Consider the following 19,135-nt stretch of genomic DNA (forward strand, 5'->3'; position numbering starts at 1 on the left):
TTGTTGTTGTTTAGCTGTGCCCTGTCCCCAGAGGTAGAGTCTACAGAGACAGGCAGGCTTCCTTGAGCTGCTGTGAGCTCCACCCAGTTTGAGCTTCCCAGAGGCTTTGTTCACCTACTTAAGCCTCAGCAATGGCAGGCGCCCCTCACCCAGCCTTGCTGCTGCCTTGCAGTTAGATCATAGACTGCTGTGCTAGCATTTAGGGAGGCTCCATGGGCATGTGACCCTCCCGGGTGTGAGATATAATCTCCTGGTGTGCCCGCTTGCTTAAAGCACAGTTTTGGGGTGGGAGTTACCCGATTTTCCAGGTGTTGTGTGTCTCAGTTCCCCTGGCTAGGAAAAGGGATTCCCTTCCCCCTTGCACTTCCCAGGTGAGGTGATGCCTCATGCTGCTTCAGCTCTCGCTGGTCGGACTGCAGCGGCTGACCAGCACCGATTGTCCGGCACTCCCTAGTGAGATGAACCCAGTACCTCAGTTGAAAATGCAGAAATCACCGGTCTTCTGTGTCGCTCAAGCTGGGAGTTGGAGACTGGAGCTGTTGCTATTCAGCCATCTTGCTCCGCCCCCAGGAATCCATTTTTAACAGAACCCTGAGAGTAGTTTTAAACGTACTTACATCCTTGCCTAAAATTCAAGGTTTTCCTCAATTTTGTTTTTTCCCAGAGCATTTTGTTAAATGAAACAAAAATGGCTTATGTAAAATATTTAACACTATCAATTCATGTCAGTTTTCATATTTTTGCCAAGCGCCTCAATTTTATCAGTTCATACTCCAATGTTATTCAGATCAATAAAGTCAAATTTTTCCTCACAATACCGATTTTCAAGGTAATTATTGTACAATATAGAACTTGTATGAGTAGCTGTATACAATGAGGAAAGACTTGGTGAAATCTCACCATTAACATGCCGTACATCATGGTATCAGTCCTAACTTCATTATGGTCTAGATTACTTAAAAGCTGTGTCTCTTAAAGCTCAGTAATAATTTACCAAAACTAAAATCATGAAGGTGGCCAATATTATGCTTTTACTCTTCAGTTTTGTTATCCAGGCAGTTAGCAATTCAGTATCACACTAGATGCAGCAGTGAGGCAGTTTCCAGGATATTTTCTCTATATCTTTCCATCTCAGCCCAAATGAGTCTAACAGGACAGTTAGCCATGCATGAACTGTAAACACAACAGCAAGGGGAGAAAAATATCTGCAATCATCTCAAAATAGAGGTCTGAAACCCAGTTTAGTTGCATCACTAGACTATACACTAACACCTGGATCTCATTCCCTTCAATGATTTGCTGTTTGGGAAAGTCTTAGATGAATAAAATCTTTTCAGTCAATTGTTTGAACTCTTCATTCCCTCCCATTCCACAGCACAATTATTTTCCTACATAGGCATGCTGATTGTTATTAAATTAATTTTCATCCCAGCCTCAAGTTTTAAAGTAATTTACAATAAATTGACTAGTAACATTTTTCCCATCTTCCCCTTCTTTGTGGATTATCATACCATAATGTCAAGCAACTGGGTGATTTATATTTTATTGTTATATATTGATATCCTCAGTAACACAATGTTAAATAAATATTTGCTTTAATTCGCTTACAACAAGTACATTGCATGATGTTTGTATAATTATTATAGGTCACAAGAAAACAGAATCTTCTTCACATTTATCATAGTAAGTTGTTTGGAAATGAAAAGAAAGATATATCTTGGCTTCTTTCTGGATTTCCTTAACTTAGTTCCCATACTTCCTAAATGATGAAGTGATTGGTATTCAGCTGTCTTTGCTGACCTTTCATAATGAATATGATCATTTCCCATATTCCACTAAGAAAAAGAAAAACACCAAATACTTTTCTGTGTCAACAAAATGTAGGGGATTTTTTTCTTCTTATATTTTCCTTCACTCCTTGTTCTGCACCTTGAAAATGGATATTTACTGAAATGAGAGGAGCTCAGTAACTGAAGAAAAGGAGTTCTTCAAATTGTATATATGCATTACAAATTTGTGTCGACAAGTCAAAATTCTGATGACGAAACTTCTAGAGAACAAATGAATGCAGGCTATAATGTAATATTGTATTATCTATTTCTCTATGTACATAAAGTTTGAACTATTGCTCACAGATGACAGAGTGGATCTGGCAGCAGCAGGATGCTTATGTGTGGAACAGAGCTGGGAAGAAAATATATGCATCAAGCAAACAGTTTAGTGAGATCAGTCAAATGTAGCTGTTTTGCAAGTCTTCTTCTCCAATTCTGTATCTCTAAAAATGGCCTCTACACACTCCCCCAAAAAATGTGATCTGTTCCATTAGGCTTTTCTCTCTTTAGATACCAGTTTTGGAAGTAATCCAGTCCCGCAAGGCCGTAACTCTAGTATAAACACCAGGCTTATTGGGTTTCGCACATTCATCTCCCCAGCTCACTATTCCAGCAAGGTACCAGATATCTCTAACATCTGAACTAACCAGTGGTCCTCCAGAGTCACCCTAAAGGAGAAGACAGAAATTAGTAATTCATAATTCAGTTCATTACAGAGGAATTGGCTATTTTTCTAACTTAAGAACGTAATGAAAGGGGTAATTTTCAAAAGTATTCAGTGTGTTCACATGCATTAGTGATTTTCTCCATCTGTGTCACTTATCCACCTAAAAGAGGAACTCCAATACCTTGAAAGCTGATGTAGCCTCAAGGTTCAAAGCAATGAGATTGAAAGCTCCATCTCTTTGAAGAACTGTACTCTTAACTTACATGATACATCTGACAAAATAACTCCCTAGTTATTTTGTCTATACTCTTTATTAGTGTAACATAACCCCCCAAAAGGGAGTGAAGAGTCTATTACTGATTAAAAAATAATAATAATAAAATAAAACTTTAAAAAAACAGACATTAGAGTCAGACACCAGGGTTTCTCTCTCAAGTTTGGCCTCTCCAAGCTGTCTAAAATCTTTAATTTATTTATCTGTAAATGCTCCTAATAATACCTACCTGTGATGAGTACTAAGAAGATGATAAGACAGTGAATGTAAAGTGCTTAGTCTGGCAAAAAGCAGAACTTAGGAAATGCATGTATAAAATCACAAATTCTAATTATATCCTGCAAACTCTGGAGTTTTGCTTCTTTATATGGCTTCTAATAACGAGGTACTGGCTGATTATTTCTCAACATCCTGGAGTCTCTAATTATTGATCACCCATTAAGTATTCATACTCTATGAAGTTCTTAATTGACTAGCATATTGTCTCATTAATTCATGTAATCCTTCTTTAATAAAAACATAGAACTAGGTTAATTTTTTTCCAGGTTATTAAGAAAACTGAAACTCAGAAACATTAGGTAATTTGCTTGAGATCACATGCTAATCAGTGGCAGACCTTGAATTTGAATCCAGAGTGATCTAATTCAGAAGCCCATGCTTTTTCCCTACATTATGCTAACTTCCTTTTGAATTTTCTTTTGTCCATTTAAAAAATTAATATAATAGGAAATTTGAAATAATACATTTGTGATTTTAAACCTAACCAATAAGCATTTACTGATACCGTCGTATGTAGGAGGAGATATAAAAAGAGTATTATAAACATGTGGATCTTGTCCTCTAGGAACCCGCAATCTGCTTATAGAAATAAGATATACCATATAAAGCTATTGGAAAATAAATAATTTTGATAATAAAATCCCAAGTCTATATGCAGGCAGAGAAAAATCAGGATAGAGAAATAGAAGATACAAGAGACAACAAAGCTTAAATCGGCATAAGAGACAGGAATAAATGAGTCTGAGAATAAATAATTCTTTTAAAGAGATAGCAGTATATCTAATAGCATTACAAGCTGAAAGTAAGGTGATGTCCAGCAAGTATCAAATATAAAAACATAGAGAGTCTATTCTACCAGCACTAATTAGCACACCTTTGATTAGTGAATGGCAGAGTTATGTCAGTAGGAGATGGAAATTATGATCGTTTATATGTGCTTTTTTTAGACAAGGGAACCAGAATAATGGCAGTAGAATTATAAATTTCAGAAGAAAAGGAAAACCCTTTCAACTCAGCTATTGCACAGGCAGACAACTCTAGGGCACTGGTTTAAGAAAACGCCTGAGTTCCTGTTCCCAAAACTCCCTCCCCAGAGAGATGTATCCTAGCTTTGTATCAGTTTTAGGCTGTGTTTCCTCTTCTGCTCAGGACTACACTTCCCTGTGTATGTTGCCTTAGCACCAGCAAACCTGTGTTTCCACATTATTGTTTCTGTGCATTTTAACATGCCCCCAATAAGCCACCAGACCTTGGTCATTCTGCCTGCCTACACTGTGCAAGCTATTTTTGAAGGTACAAATTATTATATTTGTTAATTCTTCAGTTAAAAAGTTGCATAGCTTTGGAGGGACCAGTCTGTCTCTAACCCTATTTGTCTCATTAATCCTGTTATTTTCAGTGAATGGTTTAGTGAGAAACAGAACAGGAAGTGTATTCAGGAATATGCATATCTCAACAGAAACTTCTAAAATTGGAAGTAGGAAGCCAAACAGGAAGCCGTAGAAGTATTAAGACACAGAGAAATGAGGGAACAGATTAGGGTGTTAACAGAAATAATAGAGGCATAAGAAATAAACATGAAAGATATGGTAAAGTGGGAAAATAGTCCAGGACTTAACTGAATATATGTGGAGGAAACATAAGAGCAAAAAAAAAAAAAACTCTAAGGATAGTGAACCCTAATAATATGAGCAAGAAACTTAAAAACCCAGGCAACATTTCATGATGCCTGTTAAGTTTCAAATGGCACATATACAAATTTTCATTTCGTATTTAGAACTTAAAATATATAAATAGAGATCACTTTGAAGTAGGTAGAAATGTAAGACTAAATATGGGCAAGAGTTGAATTCTGGAGACACAGATTTGGCACTCATTAAGGTGATAGCTGAGTTCAAAGAAAAGATGGCTTCTTTGAATGAGAATATAGATAGCAGATAAAAATTTTATCTGAGATCTGAATCTTGAGGATAGCCAGGTTGAGAGAGAGAGAGAGAGAGAAATATTAATCAAAGGATAGAGCCAGAAATGAGTAGATGGAGGAGGAGGAAAGAAATCAGCAAATTTCAGAATTATGAAATTCAAACAAGGGACATGTTTTAGAAAGATAAGGTCGCCAAATACCACTGAGATGAAAAACAGTAGGAGATTAAAGGAAAAATTTTTACATATGAGGTTATTAATGGTTTTTTGTGATATTAAAATATAAAGAGCAAGGCAGGTGGGAAAAATTGTGGATGCTAGACATGAACATTTTTTAAATGGAGGCTGGGCATGACGGCTTACACCTGTAATCCCAGCACCTTGGGAGGCTGAGGCGGGTGGATCACCTGAGGTCAGGAATTTGAGACCAGCCTGGAAGCTAGGAAGGAATTTTTCACCAACATGGTGAAACCTTGTCTCTACTAAAAATACAAAAATTAGCCTGGCATGGTGGTGGTTGCCTGTAATCTCAGCTACTCGGGAGGCTGAGGTGAGAGAATAGATTAAACCCGGAAGGTGGAGGCTGCAGTGAGCAGAGATCGCACCACTGCACTCCAGCCTGGATGACAAGCATGAAACTCCATTCCTGCCCCCCAAAAATGGGTGCCACGTCTTTCCAGAGATAAGAAAGTAGAATATCATAATCCCAGGGCAAATTTGGCTTCTCTTCTGTAGCTCACAAAGTTTGTAAAGAGTATACCTCTAATATCACCATCAAAATAGTATTTTTGAATGGGGACATTTTCAGATGAAAGTATATAACATCTGGGATTAACTTCAAAATAGATTTGATATTTTGGTGGGGGAAGGGGATGAGGGGATTGTGTCAGGGTATGTATGGATAATGTAAGGTTGGCCATGAGTTGTAAATTTTTGAACCAGGTGTTGAGTACATCAAAGTTCCTTATTTTATCCTCCCTATTTTTGAATATCATTGAAATTTTTATAATAAAAATTATAAAATAAAAGATTAAGAGGGTATACATCTGTTCCTCTGAAATTTTTAGGAAGGACATTACTATGGAGACTATAGAAACCGAGATAGTTGAATAAAGAACATAATGGATGATCATAAATGTAAAAATAAAAGTTCATGACATTTTCAACAGTTTCAGGAAAGTTGGAGGCAAGTAGGATGATGATGACTAGGACAAAAGAAGGTCCAGCATAATATCTAAACCACCAATGATTCTATGACCATCAAGAAGACAAATAAAATACAGGTTATTCTCATTATTCACAGTAGTTGTGTTCTATGAAGTCACCACAAACACTGAATTAATGATCGTTGAGTCCTTGTTCTTAGGAGAAATACAGGGTTGGTTTTCCAGGAGACTCTGGTCACATTTTTGTCAACTGCTCAATATATAAACAGATTTCGTGCGTGTTTCTGTTTAAAGACATTCTATTTAATATGCACTGTTGATTCATTAACATTAAACTCACAGTAAACACTGCTATAACTTATAACTAAACAAAGCTTACCAAATATACATATTTTCTCCATATGGCACATCACAACCTTCTTGCACTATACTTTGGCACAACACTTGGAGACTATTTTAAACAGCAAAATCGCCAGCAAAGTAATAAAAATGTGAGAAATGTAGCACTATGTAGACCAAGAAAAGGACACTTGTTTACAGTGTGAGAACTGAAACAAAAAGGCACAGTATCATATTTTTCAACCTCAGGTAAGAATATACTTATTGAGTAATAAGATATTTTGCCACTCTGTGCATGCTTGTGAATGATCATAAAAGTGCCTTGAGTATTGATTTGGGGGTTACAAATAAATAATAGTGAGTAGGTGAATTTGCAAATATGGAATCTGCAAATAACAAGGATCAAGTATATTTTCAAGTGCATCTTTTAAGTTGAATTCATTTCAGGAGATTGAATTACAGAACCAATTTCAATTTTTAGGAAGGAATTTTTAGTAGAGTGTGGTAATGGGACCAATCTACTTTGTTCTGTGTGTTCCTCTAGGAGCAATTAGGGCCTCAGAGCAGAAAAAGAAACACAATGAAGTGAGTCTAAACTTGAGAACTTGTCAGAGTATAAACAAAGGTCAACTGAATAAAATAATTTAGTGTAGCAAACTGAACATTGCTAAAATGACTAACCCAAAGGTAAAGGTTGGTAAAGAACTATAGTGATGCCAACAGTGAATTAAATGAGGTGGAGCAAATGAAGGCAATATAGATACAGTGTTCATGTGAAAGCATGAAAGGAATAACATAAAAAATTGTAGAAAAAAAAAAGGTTAGAAATGAATGGTACCATTTTGTGAATACAGATTAGAAAGCACACAGAGTAACATGGAATTCTAGAGAGAAATATAGGGCTTAGAAAGCACATTAAACAAAAATTCTGTCAAATCACAAAATGAAAATTATAAGAGCATTTAGTGACACATACAAGGAACCAGTTATTGGCCCCCTCTATGATATTGTCAGTGATGCACATGAAGACATAGAGGTCAAAATTTTTGTATCCACCAAAGGTACAAAATTGGAGGCACTAACCAAACACTGGAAAACAAAACCTGGCTTCAAAAATATGTAAATGCTCCAGACCAATATGGAAGAGACTTACTTACCCTTTTTTCCCCAACTAAATACAGCTAAAACAAACCAAAAAATACCCGGACATTACAAACAAAACAAACATAAAAAGACTCTGAAAATTAGAGAGAAGAAGACAGGTGGGCTCAGAAATACAGGACAAAAGTATTGATACAACAGTGAGCGCTCTGAATGTTTTTTTTCTTCATATAGCACGGACTTGAAACAAGAAGTCAGCAAACTGGCAACCTGCCAACAAGTGCAGGTTTTTTAAAAGGCTCCAAGAAAATACTGCTCTCTTTAGTAAAACAACCAACAAGAAGAAAACTTGGGAAAACAGCAAATCCAGGAAGACAATAAATCCCAACTGAAAAGGCTTCCATGCTTCCCAGGCTGTAACAAGGTCCAATTCCCTACTAGACTGATGTCAGGATATGCTGAATAGGGACCAGGTGCAGTGGCTCACACTTGTAATCCCAGCACTTTGGAAAGCTGAAGCAGGAAGATGACCTGAAATCAGGAGTTTGAGACCAGTCTAGCAAACATGGCAAAACCCCATCTCTACTAAAAATATAAAAATTAGCCAGGCGTCGTGGTGCTGGCCTTTAATCTCAGCTACTCAGGAGGCTGAGCCAGCAGAATCACTTGAACCCAGGAGGCAGAGGTTGCAGTGAGCCGAGATCACACCACTGCACTACAGCCTGGGCAACAGAGTGACACTCCACCTCAAAAAAAAAAAAAAAAAAAAAAAAAAAAAGGAGGATACATAAAAAAATATATATATATATATATGCTGAGTGGGAAGCATGAACTACCACCCAGTAATGAGGAATAACTCTCCCCATCTACTAGAACCATGTCTGAGAAGACGTATTGGGAAGTCAAGTCTCACCACTGCCAAGCAGTAATGAAATCACTACCCCATGATGTCAGTGGAGGCCAAAAGGGGAGCAGTAACAAAGTACCTTCAGCCAGAGTGTTATCAGAAGAGGCCAAACCTCCGTGCAGTAGTAATGACGCATTAGTCCCTCACCTGAGTATCAAAGGAAGCTGAGTGGGAAATGAGGCAATTCCTTCATACATCCCCCCGTCTCTGCATTGCAATGTCTGCTGAGGCATGGTTAAACAGAAAATTTAAATAAGATCTAGGGTTTTAAATAATAATAATTTAATTTTTTCAAATTATTATTTCATTATTTAATCAATACTAAAACAAGATGGCCAACCAGATGCAGATAAGAAGACCTTCTCCCATTGAGGGAGCAGACCATCAAGAAGACTGGCACACTCTGAAAAAATTTGCAGAAAGAAGGCATTGAGAGTGGATGGAAGGAGAATGCGGACCCCAGGCTGAAAGGGGAGGAGGTTGGTAACCCTGCACATGGTTGCCAAGTACCAGAACTTGTTCCTGGCCTGGAGAGGCTCCTGGGAAAGGGGTGAGTTAAATGGTCATGGAGTGGCCAACTCACACCACAGACCTCCAGAATCTTAGCTGCTGGAGACCCCTCATCCCCCATGGACTTTTGAGGTGGCAGGGGGAATGGCCTGGAGAGTTGATAGAGACAGAATTCTAGCCTGCACAGAATCCACAGGGTTTGGCATGAGAATGGCTACAGCAGAACATGGCCATGGGTGCCCATCCCCCAAAGCTCATCATACATCTCTAGGCGGATTTAGCCTTTGTTGATGGACAGACCTGGACATCACAGGGCTCTCTTGCTTGTGGGATGGGAAGAGTCTGATCTGAGCACTCGCTTGTCTGCTGGCCTATGCCAGAGGCCCTGCCTGGCCACACAAATTTCCATCACTTCCTTATTGCCCAGCCAAGGAATTTTTTGAAAGTCACAGCCATTGCTATTTTGGTGGCAGACCCTGCCTAACAGCTGGAGAGCTACTAAAGGCAGATCTCTGTCAGTGAGCACCCACCAGCATGCACTCACTGGCAGCCTCCACCTGCTGCTTTGCTATCATGCATTTGCCTACAGCCTCCAGCACTGGTGAATGCATGCACACTGACCCCATCACCGCCCCACCACCAGCACACATGTCTGTGCAGGACTTGCCACTAACCCACCGCCAGCACATATGTGTGCATAAGGACCCTCACTGACCTACTGCCACCCCGCCAAAGTGCCTTTCCAGCACAGTTTTGTTGCCAGTGGACCAGGAACACCTCATTTCCTCCAACACAGGAGGTACTTAACCTCTAGGGGCTAAAGAAAATAGCCTCAGACCTGGTCCCAATTTCCCAAGGTTACAGCCTGGTATAGCATGCAGCCCAGGAGTGCTGAGCTAAACCTTGGACCCCTGAAATCATCCAAAAGTGAACAAAATTAACTAAGCATAACTAATACCACAATCAAACCACAAAAGGCATTAAAGAATATAAAAGTAAAAAACTCCATACAAAAGACAACAACTTCAAACACACAGAAGAGAAAGAACCAATGCAAGAACTGTGGTAACTCTAAAAGCACGAGTATCTTCTTACCTCCAAATGACTGAACTAGCTTCCCAGCAATGGTTCTTAACCAAACTAAAATGACAGACATGGAATTCAGAATACGGATGTCAATGAAGATCATCGAGATTCAGGAGGAAGTCGAAACACAATCTAAGGAATTTATGGAATCAATAAAATAATACAAGAGCTGAAAGATGAAATTGCCATTTTAAGAAACAATCAGGGCCAGGCGTGGTGGCTCACGCCTGTAATCCCAGCACTTTGGGAGGCCAAGGCGGGTGGATCACGAGGTCAGGAGATGGAGAACATCCTGGCTAACACGGTGAAACCCCGTCTCTACTAAAAATACAAAAAGATTAGCCAGGTGTGGGTGGTGGACGCCTGTAGTCTCGGCTACCCGGGAGGCTGAGGCAGGAGAATAGCGTGAACCTGGAAGGCAGAGTTTACAGTGAGCTGAGTTCGTGCCACTGCTCTCCAGCCTGGGCGACAGAGTGAGAGTCTGTCAAAGAAAGAAAGCAAGAAAGCAAGCAAGGAAGGAAGGAATCAAACTGAAGGAAGGAAGGAATCAAACTGATCTAGAGCTGAAGGAAGGAAGGAAGGAAGGAAGGAGGGAGGGAGGGAGGGAGGGAAGGAAAGAATCAAACTGAAGGAAGGAATCAAACTGATCTAGAGCTGAAAAACTCACTACAAGGATTTCATAATACAATGGGCAGTATTAACAGCAGAATACATCAAACTGGAAAGCAATTTTAGAACTAAGACCAGTTCTTCAAATCAACTCAGTCAAAGAAAAAGAAATTTTTTTAAATGAAGAAAATCTCCAAGAAATATGGTATTATATAAATATGCCAAATATACAACTCACTGGCATCCCCAAAAAGGGGAGAGAGAGAGGGCAAGCAACTTGGAAAACTCATTTATGAATATTACTCTTGAAAATTTCCCCAACCTTGCTGCAGAGGTCAACATCCAAATTCAAGAAATTCAGAGAACCCCAGAGATATAACATACAACACACCCATACTCCAGACACCTAGTCAATCAGATTCTCAAAGGTCAACATGAAAGAAAAATTCTTAAAAGCAGTAGAGAGAAGGGACAGGTCACATACAAAGGGGGTGCTATCAGGATAACAGCAGAACCTTCAGCAGAAACGTTATAAGCCAAAAGAGATTGGGGACCTATACTCAGCCAGCATTCTTTTTTTTTTTTTTTTTTAGACGGAGTTTTGCCCTTGTCACCCAGGTTGGAGTGCAATGACATGATCTCAGCTCACTGCAACCTCTGCCTCCCAGGTTCAAGCAATTCTCCTGCCTCAGCCTCCCTAATAGCTGGGATTACTGTCGCCCATTACCACACCTGGCTAATTTTTGTATTTTTACTAGAAATGGGGTTTCACCATGTTGGCCAGGCTGGTATATTCGGCATTCTTAAAGAAAAAAATTCTAATCAAGAATTTCATATCCAACTAAGCTAAGCTTCATAAGGGAAGGAGAAATAAAATCATTTTCAGATAAGCAAATGTTAAGGGAATTTATTACCACCAGACTTGCCTTGCAAGAAGTCCTTAAGAGAGTGCTAAACACGGCAACAAAAGACCATTACCTGGCCAGGCACGGTGGCTCACGCCTGTAATCCCAGCACTTTGGAAGGCCGAGGTAGGCAGATCACCCGAGGCCAGGAGTTTAAGACCAGCCTGGCCAACATAGCGAAACCCCATCTCTACTAAAAATACAAAATTAGCCAGGTGTGATGGCATGTGCTTATAATCCCAGCTACTCAGGATGCTAAGGCAGAAGAATTGCTTGAACCCGGGAGTTGGAGGATGTAGTGAGCTACGATTGCGCCTTTGCACTCCAGCCTAAGCAACAAGAGCAAAACTCTGTCCCAAAAAAAAAAAAAAAAGCCATTACCTGACACCACAAAAAAGAAATTACATAGCCCATTGACACTATAAGCAACTATACAATCAAGTCTATAGAATAACCAGCTAACAACATGATGGCAAGATCAAATCTTCACATATCAATATTATAACTTGAATATAAACAGGCTTAACACCCCATTTATGAGGGACAGAGTAGGGCATTGGATAAAGAAGCAAGACCCAACTGTATGCTATCATCAGGTGACCCATCTCAAATGCAATGACACTCATAGTCTCAAAGTAAAGGCATAAGGAAAGATCTACCAAGCAAATGAAAAACAAAAAAGAACAGGGGTTGCTATTCTTATTTCAGACAAAACAGACTTTAAAACAATAATAATTAAAAAGGACAAAAAAGGGTGTGACAAAGTGATAAAGTGTTCAATTCAACAAGAAGATTAACTATTCTAAATGTATATGCATCCAACACTGGAGCATCCAGACTCAGAAAATAAGTTCTTAGAGCCTACAAAAAAAAAGACTTAGAGAAATACAAAATTATAGTGGAGATTTCAACACCCCACTAAAGGTGTTATAAAGGCAGAAAACTAACAAAGATATTCTGAAACTAAACTCAACACTTGACCAAATGAACCTAACAGATATCTATAGAACGCTGCACTTAACAACAAGAAAATATACATTCTCTTCATCTGCATATGTATGGCACACACTCTAAGATCAACCATGCACTTGGCCATAAAGCAATTCTAAACAAATTTTTAAAAATCATACCAATCATACCAAAGTGCAATAAAAATAGAAATCAATACCAAGATCTCTCAAAATTATACAATTACATGGAAATTAAACAGCCTGCTCCTGAATGACTTTTGAGTAAAGAATGAAATTAAGACAGAAAGCAAGAAATTATTTGAAACTAATGAAAAAAAGAACAACATACCAGAATTTCTGGGACACAGGTAAAGCAGTGTTAAGAGGAAAGTTTATAGGGCAAAATGTCGATATCAAAAATATATAAATATTTTAAATTAACATCACCCCTCGAAGAACCAGAAAAAGATATAAATATCTTAAATTAACAACATCACACCTCGAAGAACTAGAAAAATAAGAGTAAATGAAACCCCAAACTAGCACAAGATAGAAAATAACCAAAATTAGAGCTGAAATGAATGAAATAGAGACACAAAAATCCATATAAAAGATCAATGAAAACAAAAACTTGTTCTTTGAAAGAATAAATAAGATTGATACACTGCTAACAAGACTAACAAAGAAAAAAAAAAGAACTTTCAAATAAACACAACCAGAAATGCCAAAGGGAAGAGAAATATTTTTTACAAAAAAATTCAAAGATGATTGTAAACACCTCTATGCACACGAACTAGAAAATCTAGAAGGAATGGATAAATTCTTGGAAACACAAACTCCCAATATTGAACCAGGAAGAAATTGAATACCTGAGAAGACCAATAATGAGTTCCAAAATTGAACCAGTAATTTTTAAAAAACCAACCAACAAGGAAGGTCCTGGAACAGAGAGATTCACAGCCAAATTCTACCAGATTAAGAGCTGGTACCAATTATATTGAAAATACTCCCAAAATTCTAGAAAAAGAGATGCCTCCCTAACTCATTTTACAAAGGCAGTGTTATTCTGATACCAAAACCTGGAAGAGACACAACAAAAATAGAAAACTTCAGGACAATATCCTTGATGAACATTGATGCAAAAATCCTCAACAAAATATTTGCAAACCAAATCCAGCAGCACATCAAAAAGCTAATCCACCACAGTAACATAGGCTTATTTTCTAGGATGCAAGGCTGGTACAACATATGAAAATACATAAATATGGCCGGGCACAGTGGCTCACACCTATAATCCCAGCACTTTGGGAGGCCCAGACATGTGGATCACCTGAGGTCAAGTGTTCAAGACCAGCCTGACCAACATGGCGAAACCCCATCTCTACTAAAAATACAAAAGTTAGCCAGGCATGGTGGCGAGCAGCTGTAATCCCAGCAACTCAGGAGGCTAAGGCAGGAGAATCACTTGAACCTGGGGGACAGAGGTTGTAGTGAGCTGAGATTGTACCACTGTACTCCAGCCTGGGTGACAAAGCGAGACTCTGTCTCAAAAAGAAAGAAAAAAAAAAAAAATCACCTTGAATAAACTAGGCATCAAAGGAACACACTTCAAAATAATAAAAGCCTTCTATGACAACCCCATAACCAACATCATAATGAATGGGCAAAAGCTAGAAACATTCCCCCGTGAACCAGAAAAGACAAGGATGTACACACTCACCATTGTTATTCAACATAGTACTGGAAGTTTTAACCAAAGCAGTCAGGCAAGAGAAAGACATAAAAAGCATCCAAATAGAAGAAAGGAAGTCAAACTATCTCTCTTCACAAATGACAGGATTCTATACCCAGAAAACTCCACAGTCTCTGCCCAAAGGCTCCTAGAACTGATAAACAACTTCAGTAAAGTTTCTGAATACAAAATCAATATACTAAAATGAGGAGCACTTCTATACAACAATAACATCTTAGCTGACAGCCAAATCAAGAGTGCAATCCCATTCACAATTGCCACAAAAAGAATGAAATACATAGACATACAGCTAACTAGGAAGGTGAAGGACCTCTACAGTGAGAATTAAAAACACTGCTGAAAGAAATCGTAGTTGAAGGCCAGGAACAGTGGCTGATGCCCATAATCCCAGCACTTCAGGAGGCAGAGGCAGGAGGATTGCTTGAGCTCAGGAGTTCAAGACCAGCATGAGCAACATGGCAAGACTCCATCTCTACCAAAAATCTAAAAAATTAGCCATGTGTGGTGGTGCATGCCTATAGTCCCAGCTACTCAGGAGACAGGTGGGAGGATCGCTTAAGCCCAGGAGTTCAAGATTGCAGTGAACTACAATTGTGGCACTGCACTCCAGCCTGGTCAACAGGGTAAGACCTTGTCTCAAGAAAAAGAAAAGAAAAGAAAAGAAATAAATAAATCATAGTTGGCACAAACAAATGGAAAAACAGTTTGTGCTCATGTATAGAAATAATCAGTATTGTTAAAATGGCCACACGGCTCAAAGAAATTTACAGATTAAATGTTATTCCTACCAATGTCATTTTTCACAGAATTAGTAAAAACTATTGTAATATTTATATGGAGCCCAAAAAAAGCCTGAATAGCCAACACAATCCTAAACAAAAAAAAAAAGCTGGTGGCATCACACTACCAGACTTCAAACTATACCACAAAGCTATAGTAACCAAAAGATCATGGTGCTAGTACAAAAAATAGACACATAGACCAATGGAATCAAATAGAGAAGCCAGGAGTAAAGCCGCATGTCTATAATCATCTCACCTTTGACAGAGATGACAATAACAACAAATGGGGAAAGGACTCCCTACTTAATTAATGATGCTGCGGAAAACTGGCTAGCCATATGCAGAAAATTAAAACTGAACCCGTTTCTTTCACCATATACAAAAATCACTTGAGATGGTTGAAATACTTAAGTGTAAAACCTAACATTATAAAAACTCTAGAAGAAAACCTAGGAACTACCATTCTGGACATCAGTCTTAGCAAAGATTTTGTAACAAAGACCCTAAAAGCAATTGCAACTAAAACAAAAATTGACAACTGGGACCTAATTAAACTAAAGAGCTTCTGCACAGCAAAATAAACTTTTTTTTTTTTTTTTTTGAGACAGAGTCTCACTCTGTCGCCCGGGCTGGAGTACAGTGGCCAGATCTCAGCTCACTGCAAGCTCCGCCTCCCAGGTTCATGCCATTCTCCTGCCTCAGCCTCCCGAGTAGCTGGGACTACAGGCACCTGCCACCTCGCCCGGTTAGTTTTTTGTATTTTTTAGTAGAGACGGGGTTTCACAGTGTTAGCCAGGATGGTCTCGATCTTCTGACCTCGTGATCCGCCCGTCTCGGCCTCCCAAAGTGCTGGGATTACAGGCTTGAGCCACCGCGCCCAGCTAGCAAAATAAACTATTAACAGAATAAATAGACAACCTACAGAATAGGAAAAAATATTTGCAAACTATGCATCTGACAGAGTTCTAATATCCATAAGAATCTATAAGAAATCTTAAACAAATCAACAAGCAAAAAAACAACTCCATTTAAAAATGGGGAAAAATAACATAGATATAGTTTGAATATTTGTCCCCTCTCAAACCTCATGTTGAAGTTTAATCTCCATTGCTGGAGGTGAGGCTGGTGGGAGTTGTTTGTGTAACAGATCCCTGATGGTGTAGTGTTGTCTTTGCAATAGCGAGTGAGCTGTCACAGTATCTGGTTGTTTAAAAGCATGTGGCACCTCCTTCCACTCTCTCTCTTGCTCCTGCTTTCACCACATGATGTTCCTCCTCCCCTTTCACCTCCCACCATGATTATAAACTTCCTGATGTCTCCCTAGGAGCCAAGTTAATGCTGGCATCATGCTTACTATAAAGTCTGAAAAGTCATGAGCCAATTAAACATCTTTTCTAATAAATTACCCAGCCTCAGATATTTCTTAATAGCGATGCAAGAACAGCCTAACACAGAAAATTGGTAACTATGAGTGGAGCATTGCTATAAAGATATCGGAAAATGTGCAAGTGACTTGGCAACTGGGTAACAGATAAAGGATGCAAGAATTTGGAAGGCTCAGAAGACAGAAAGATAAGATCAAGTCTGAAATTTCTTAGAGACTGGTTAAATTGTTGTGACCAAAATGCTGATAGTTATATCGACAGTGAAATCCAGGTTGATGAAGTGGAAAGTCTTATCTCAAATGAGACTATAGACTTCAGACTTTTTTTTTTTTTCCCCGAGATGAAATCTCTTTGTGTCACACAGACTGGAGTGCAGTTGTGCAATCATGGCTCACTGCAACCTCAACCTCCCAAGCTCAATCAAAAAGCCAGTATTAGGTAATGTATAAAGAAAAAAGGTTAATTGGCTCACGATTCTGCTCAACCTCCCAAATAGTTGGAACTATAGGCATATGCCACAAAGCCTAGCTAATTTTTTTTTAATTTTTTTGTAGAGATGCAGTTTTGCCACATTACCCAGACTGGTCTCAAACTCCTGGGCTCAAGAAATCCACCCACCTTGACCTTCCAAATGCTGGGATTATAGGTGTGAGCCACTGCATCTGGCCAACTTTGAACTTTTGAGTTAAAGCTGAAATTAGTTAAGACTTTGGAGGACTGTTAGGAAGGCATAGTTGTATTTTGCAATGTGAGAAGACATAAGATTTGGGAGCGACCAGGAGCAGAATGATATAATTTGGATATTTGTCCCCACCCAAATCTCATGTTGTGTTGTCATCCCCAATGCTGAAGGTAGGACCTGGCGGGAGGTGTTCAGGTCATGGGAGCCGGTCAGGAGAGCCGACCACTCATGGCTTGGAGCTATCTTTGCAATAGTGAGTGAGCTCTTGTGAGATCTGATTGCTTGAAAGTGTATGGCACCTCTCCTACCACTCTATCCCTCTTGCTCCTGCTTTCACCATGTGATGTACCTGCTCCCTCCCATTTCACACTTCACCTTCTGCCATGATTGTAAGCTTCTGCCATAATTGTAAGCACCACGCTGCCCATAAAGCCAGCAGAATCGTGAGCCAATTAACCTTTTTTCTTTATACATTACCTAATACTGGCTTTTTGTTTGCTTGGTTTGTTTATTTGTTTTTGGAGACAGGGTTTTGCTCTTTCACCCAAGCTGGAGTGCAGTAGGTGCACTGCAGCCTCAACGTCCTGGGTTCAAGCAATCCTCCTGCCTTACAACTTCCAAGTAGCTGCAACTACAGGTGCACACCACCACACTGGCTAATGTTTATATTTCTAGCAGAGACAGGATTTCACTATGTTGCCCAAACTGGTCTTGAACTTCTGAGCCCTGCTGATCCGCCTCCCTTGACCTCCCAAAGTGCTGAGGTTACCGATATGAGCCACCATGCCAGGCTCAGGATTTTTTTATAGCAGTGTAAGAACACCCTAATACAGACAGGAGCAGACATTTCTCAAAAGAAGACATACAAGCAGCCAACAAACATATGGACATCACTAATCAGGGAAATGGGAAATGAAAAACCACAATAAGATATCATCTCAAACCAGTCAGAATGGCTATTATTAAAAAGTCAAAAAACAGCAGATGTTGTTGAGGTTGTGGAGAAAAGGGGATGCTTATACACTGCTGGTGGGAATGTAAATTAGGTCAGCCACTGTGGAAAGCAGTTTTGAGATTTCTCAAAGAAATTAAGACCGAACTACCATATGACCCAGCAATCCCATTACTGGGTATATTATACCCAAAGGAATACAAATCGTTCTGCCATAAAGACACATGCATGCATATGTTCCTTGCAGCAATTTTCACCATAGTCATGGAATCAACCTAGATGTCCATCAACAGTGGACTGGATATAGAAAACGTGGTAAATATACACCATGGAATGCTATGGAGCCAGAAAGCTAAATGAAACCATGGTTTTTGCAGCAATATGGATGCAGCCACAGGCCATTATACTAAGCAAATGAACGCAGGAACAGAAAACCAAATACCTCACATTCTCACTTATAAGTGAGAGCTAAACACTGAGTACATATGGACACAAAGAGAGGAACAGTACATACTGGGGCTTACTTGAGGGCTGAGGGTGGGAGGAGTGTGAGAACAAAAAACTACCTATTGATTATTATACTTACTACCTGCATGATGAAATAATTTGTACACCAAACCCCAGCAACACACAATTTACCCATGTAACAATCCTGCAGATGTAACCTCTGAACCTAAAATAAAAGTTGGGAGAAACAAATAAAGTAATTAATTAAATAAAATAATATAAATTTAAAAGCATGATATAACAACAGCAACAACAGAACAGAATAAATAAGAATTAGATGCCCAGGATATATCTGAATATAAGTCATCATACAAAGAAATAGAAAAAGTTTTAACTTGAATGAGAAAAGGCAATCAGCAGGTACCAACACTGAGATAACACAAATGTTGAATTTATTTGACAAAGATTTTAAAGCAGCCATCATAAATGCATCTCAATGAGCAATTACCATCATGTTTAAAACAAAGGAAAAGAAATAGGAAGTGTCAACAAAGAAATAGTAAATATAAAAAGAAGAATCAAAGAA

At 38.9% G+C, this 19,135-nt stretch overlaps 1 protein-coding gene across 1 annotated transcript in view; it reads right to left on the bottom strand.

Annotated features, from left to right (window-relative positions):
• Positions 1-1,534: 1,534 nt before the first annotated feature.
• TMPRSS11E (transmembrane protease, serine 11E) overlaps positions 1,535-19,135 on the bottom strand; it is a 49,614-nt gene continuing 32,013 nt past the window's right edge. Inside the window, exons 9-10 of the mRNA XM_011940296.1 lie at positions 2,681-2,757; positions 1,535-2,500 (exon numbers count right to left, since the gene is read on the bottom strand). Of these exons, the coding sequence (XP_011795686.1) occupies positions 2,339-2,500; positions 2,681-2,757 (239 nt within the window). The 3' untranslated portion in view covers positions 1,535-2,338. The remainder of the gene's footprint in view (positions 2,501-2,680; positions 2,758-19,135) is intronic.

Source organism: Colobus angolensis, unplaced genomic scaffold (genome assembly GCF_000951035.1).
Source record: "Colobus angolensis palliatus isolate OR3802 unplaced genomic scaffold, Cang.pa_1.0 Scaffold189, whole genome shotgun sequence".
NCBI classification, from domain to species: domain Eukaryota; kingdom Metazoa; phylum Chordata; class Mammalia; order Primates; family Cercopithecidae; genus Colobus; species Colobus angolensis.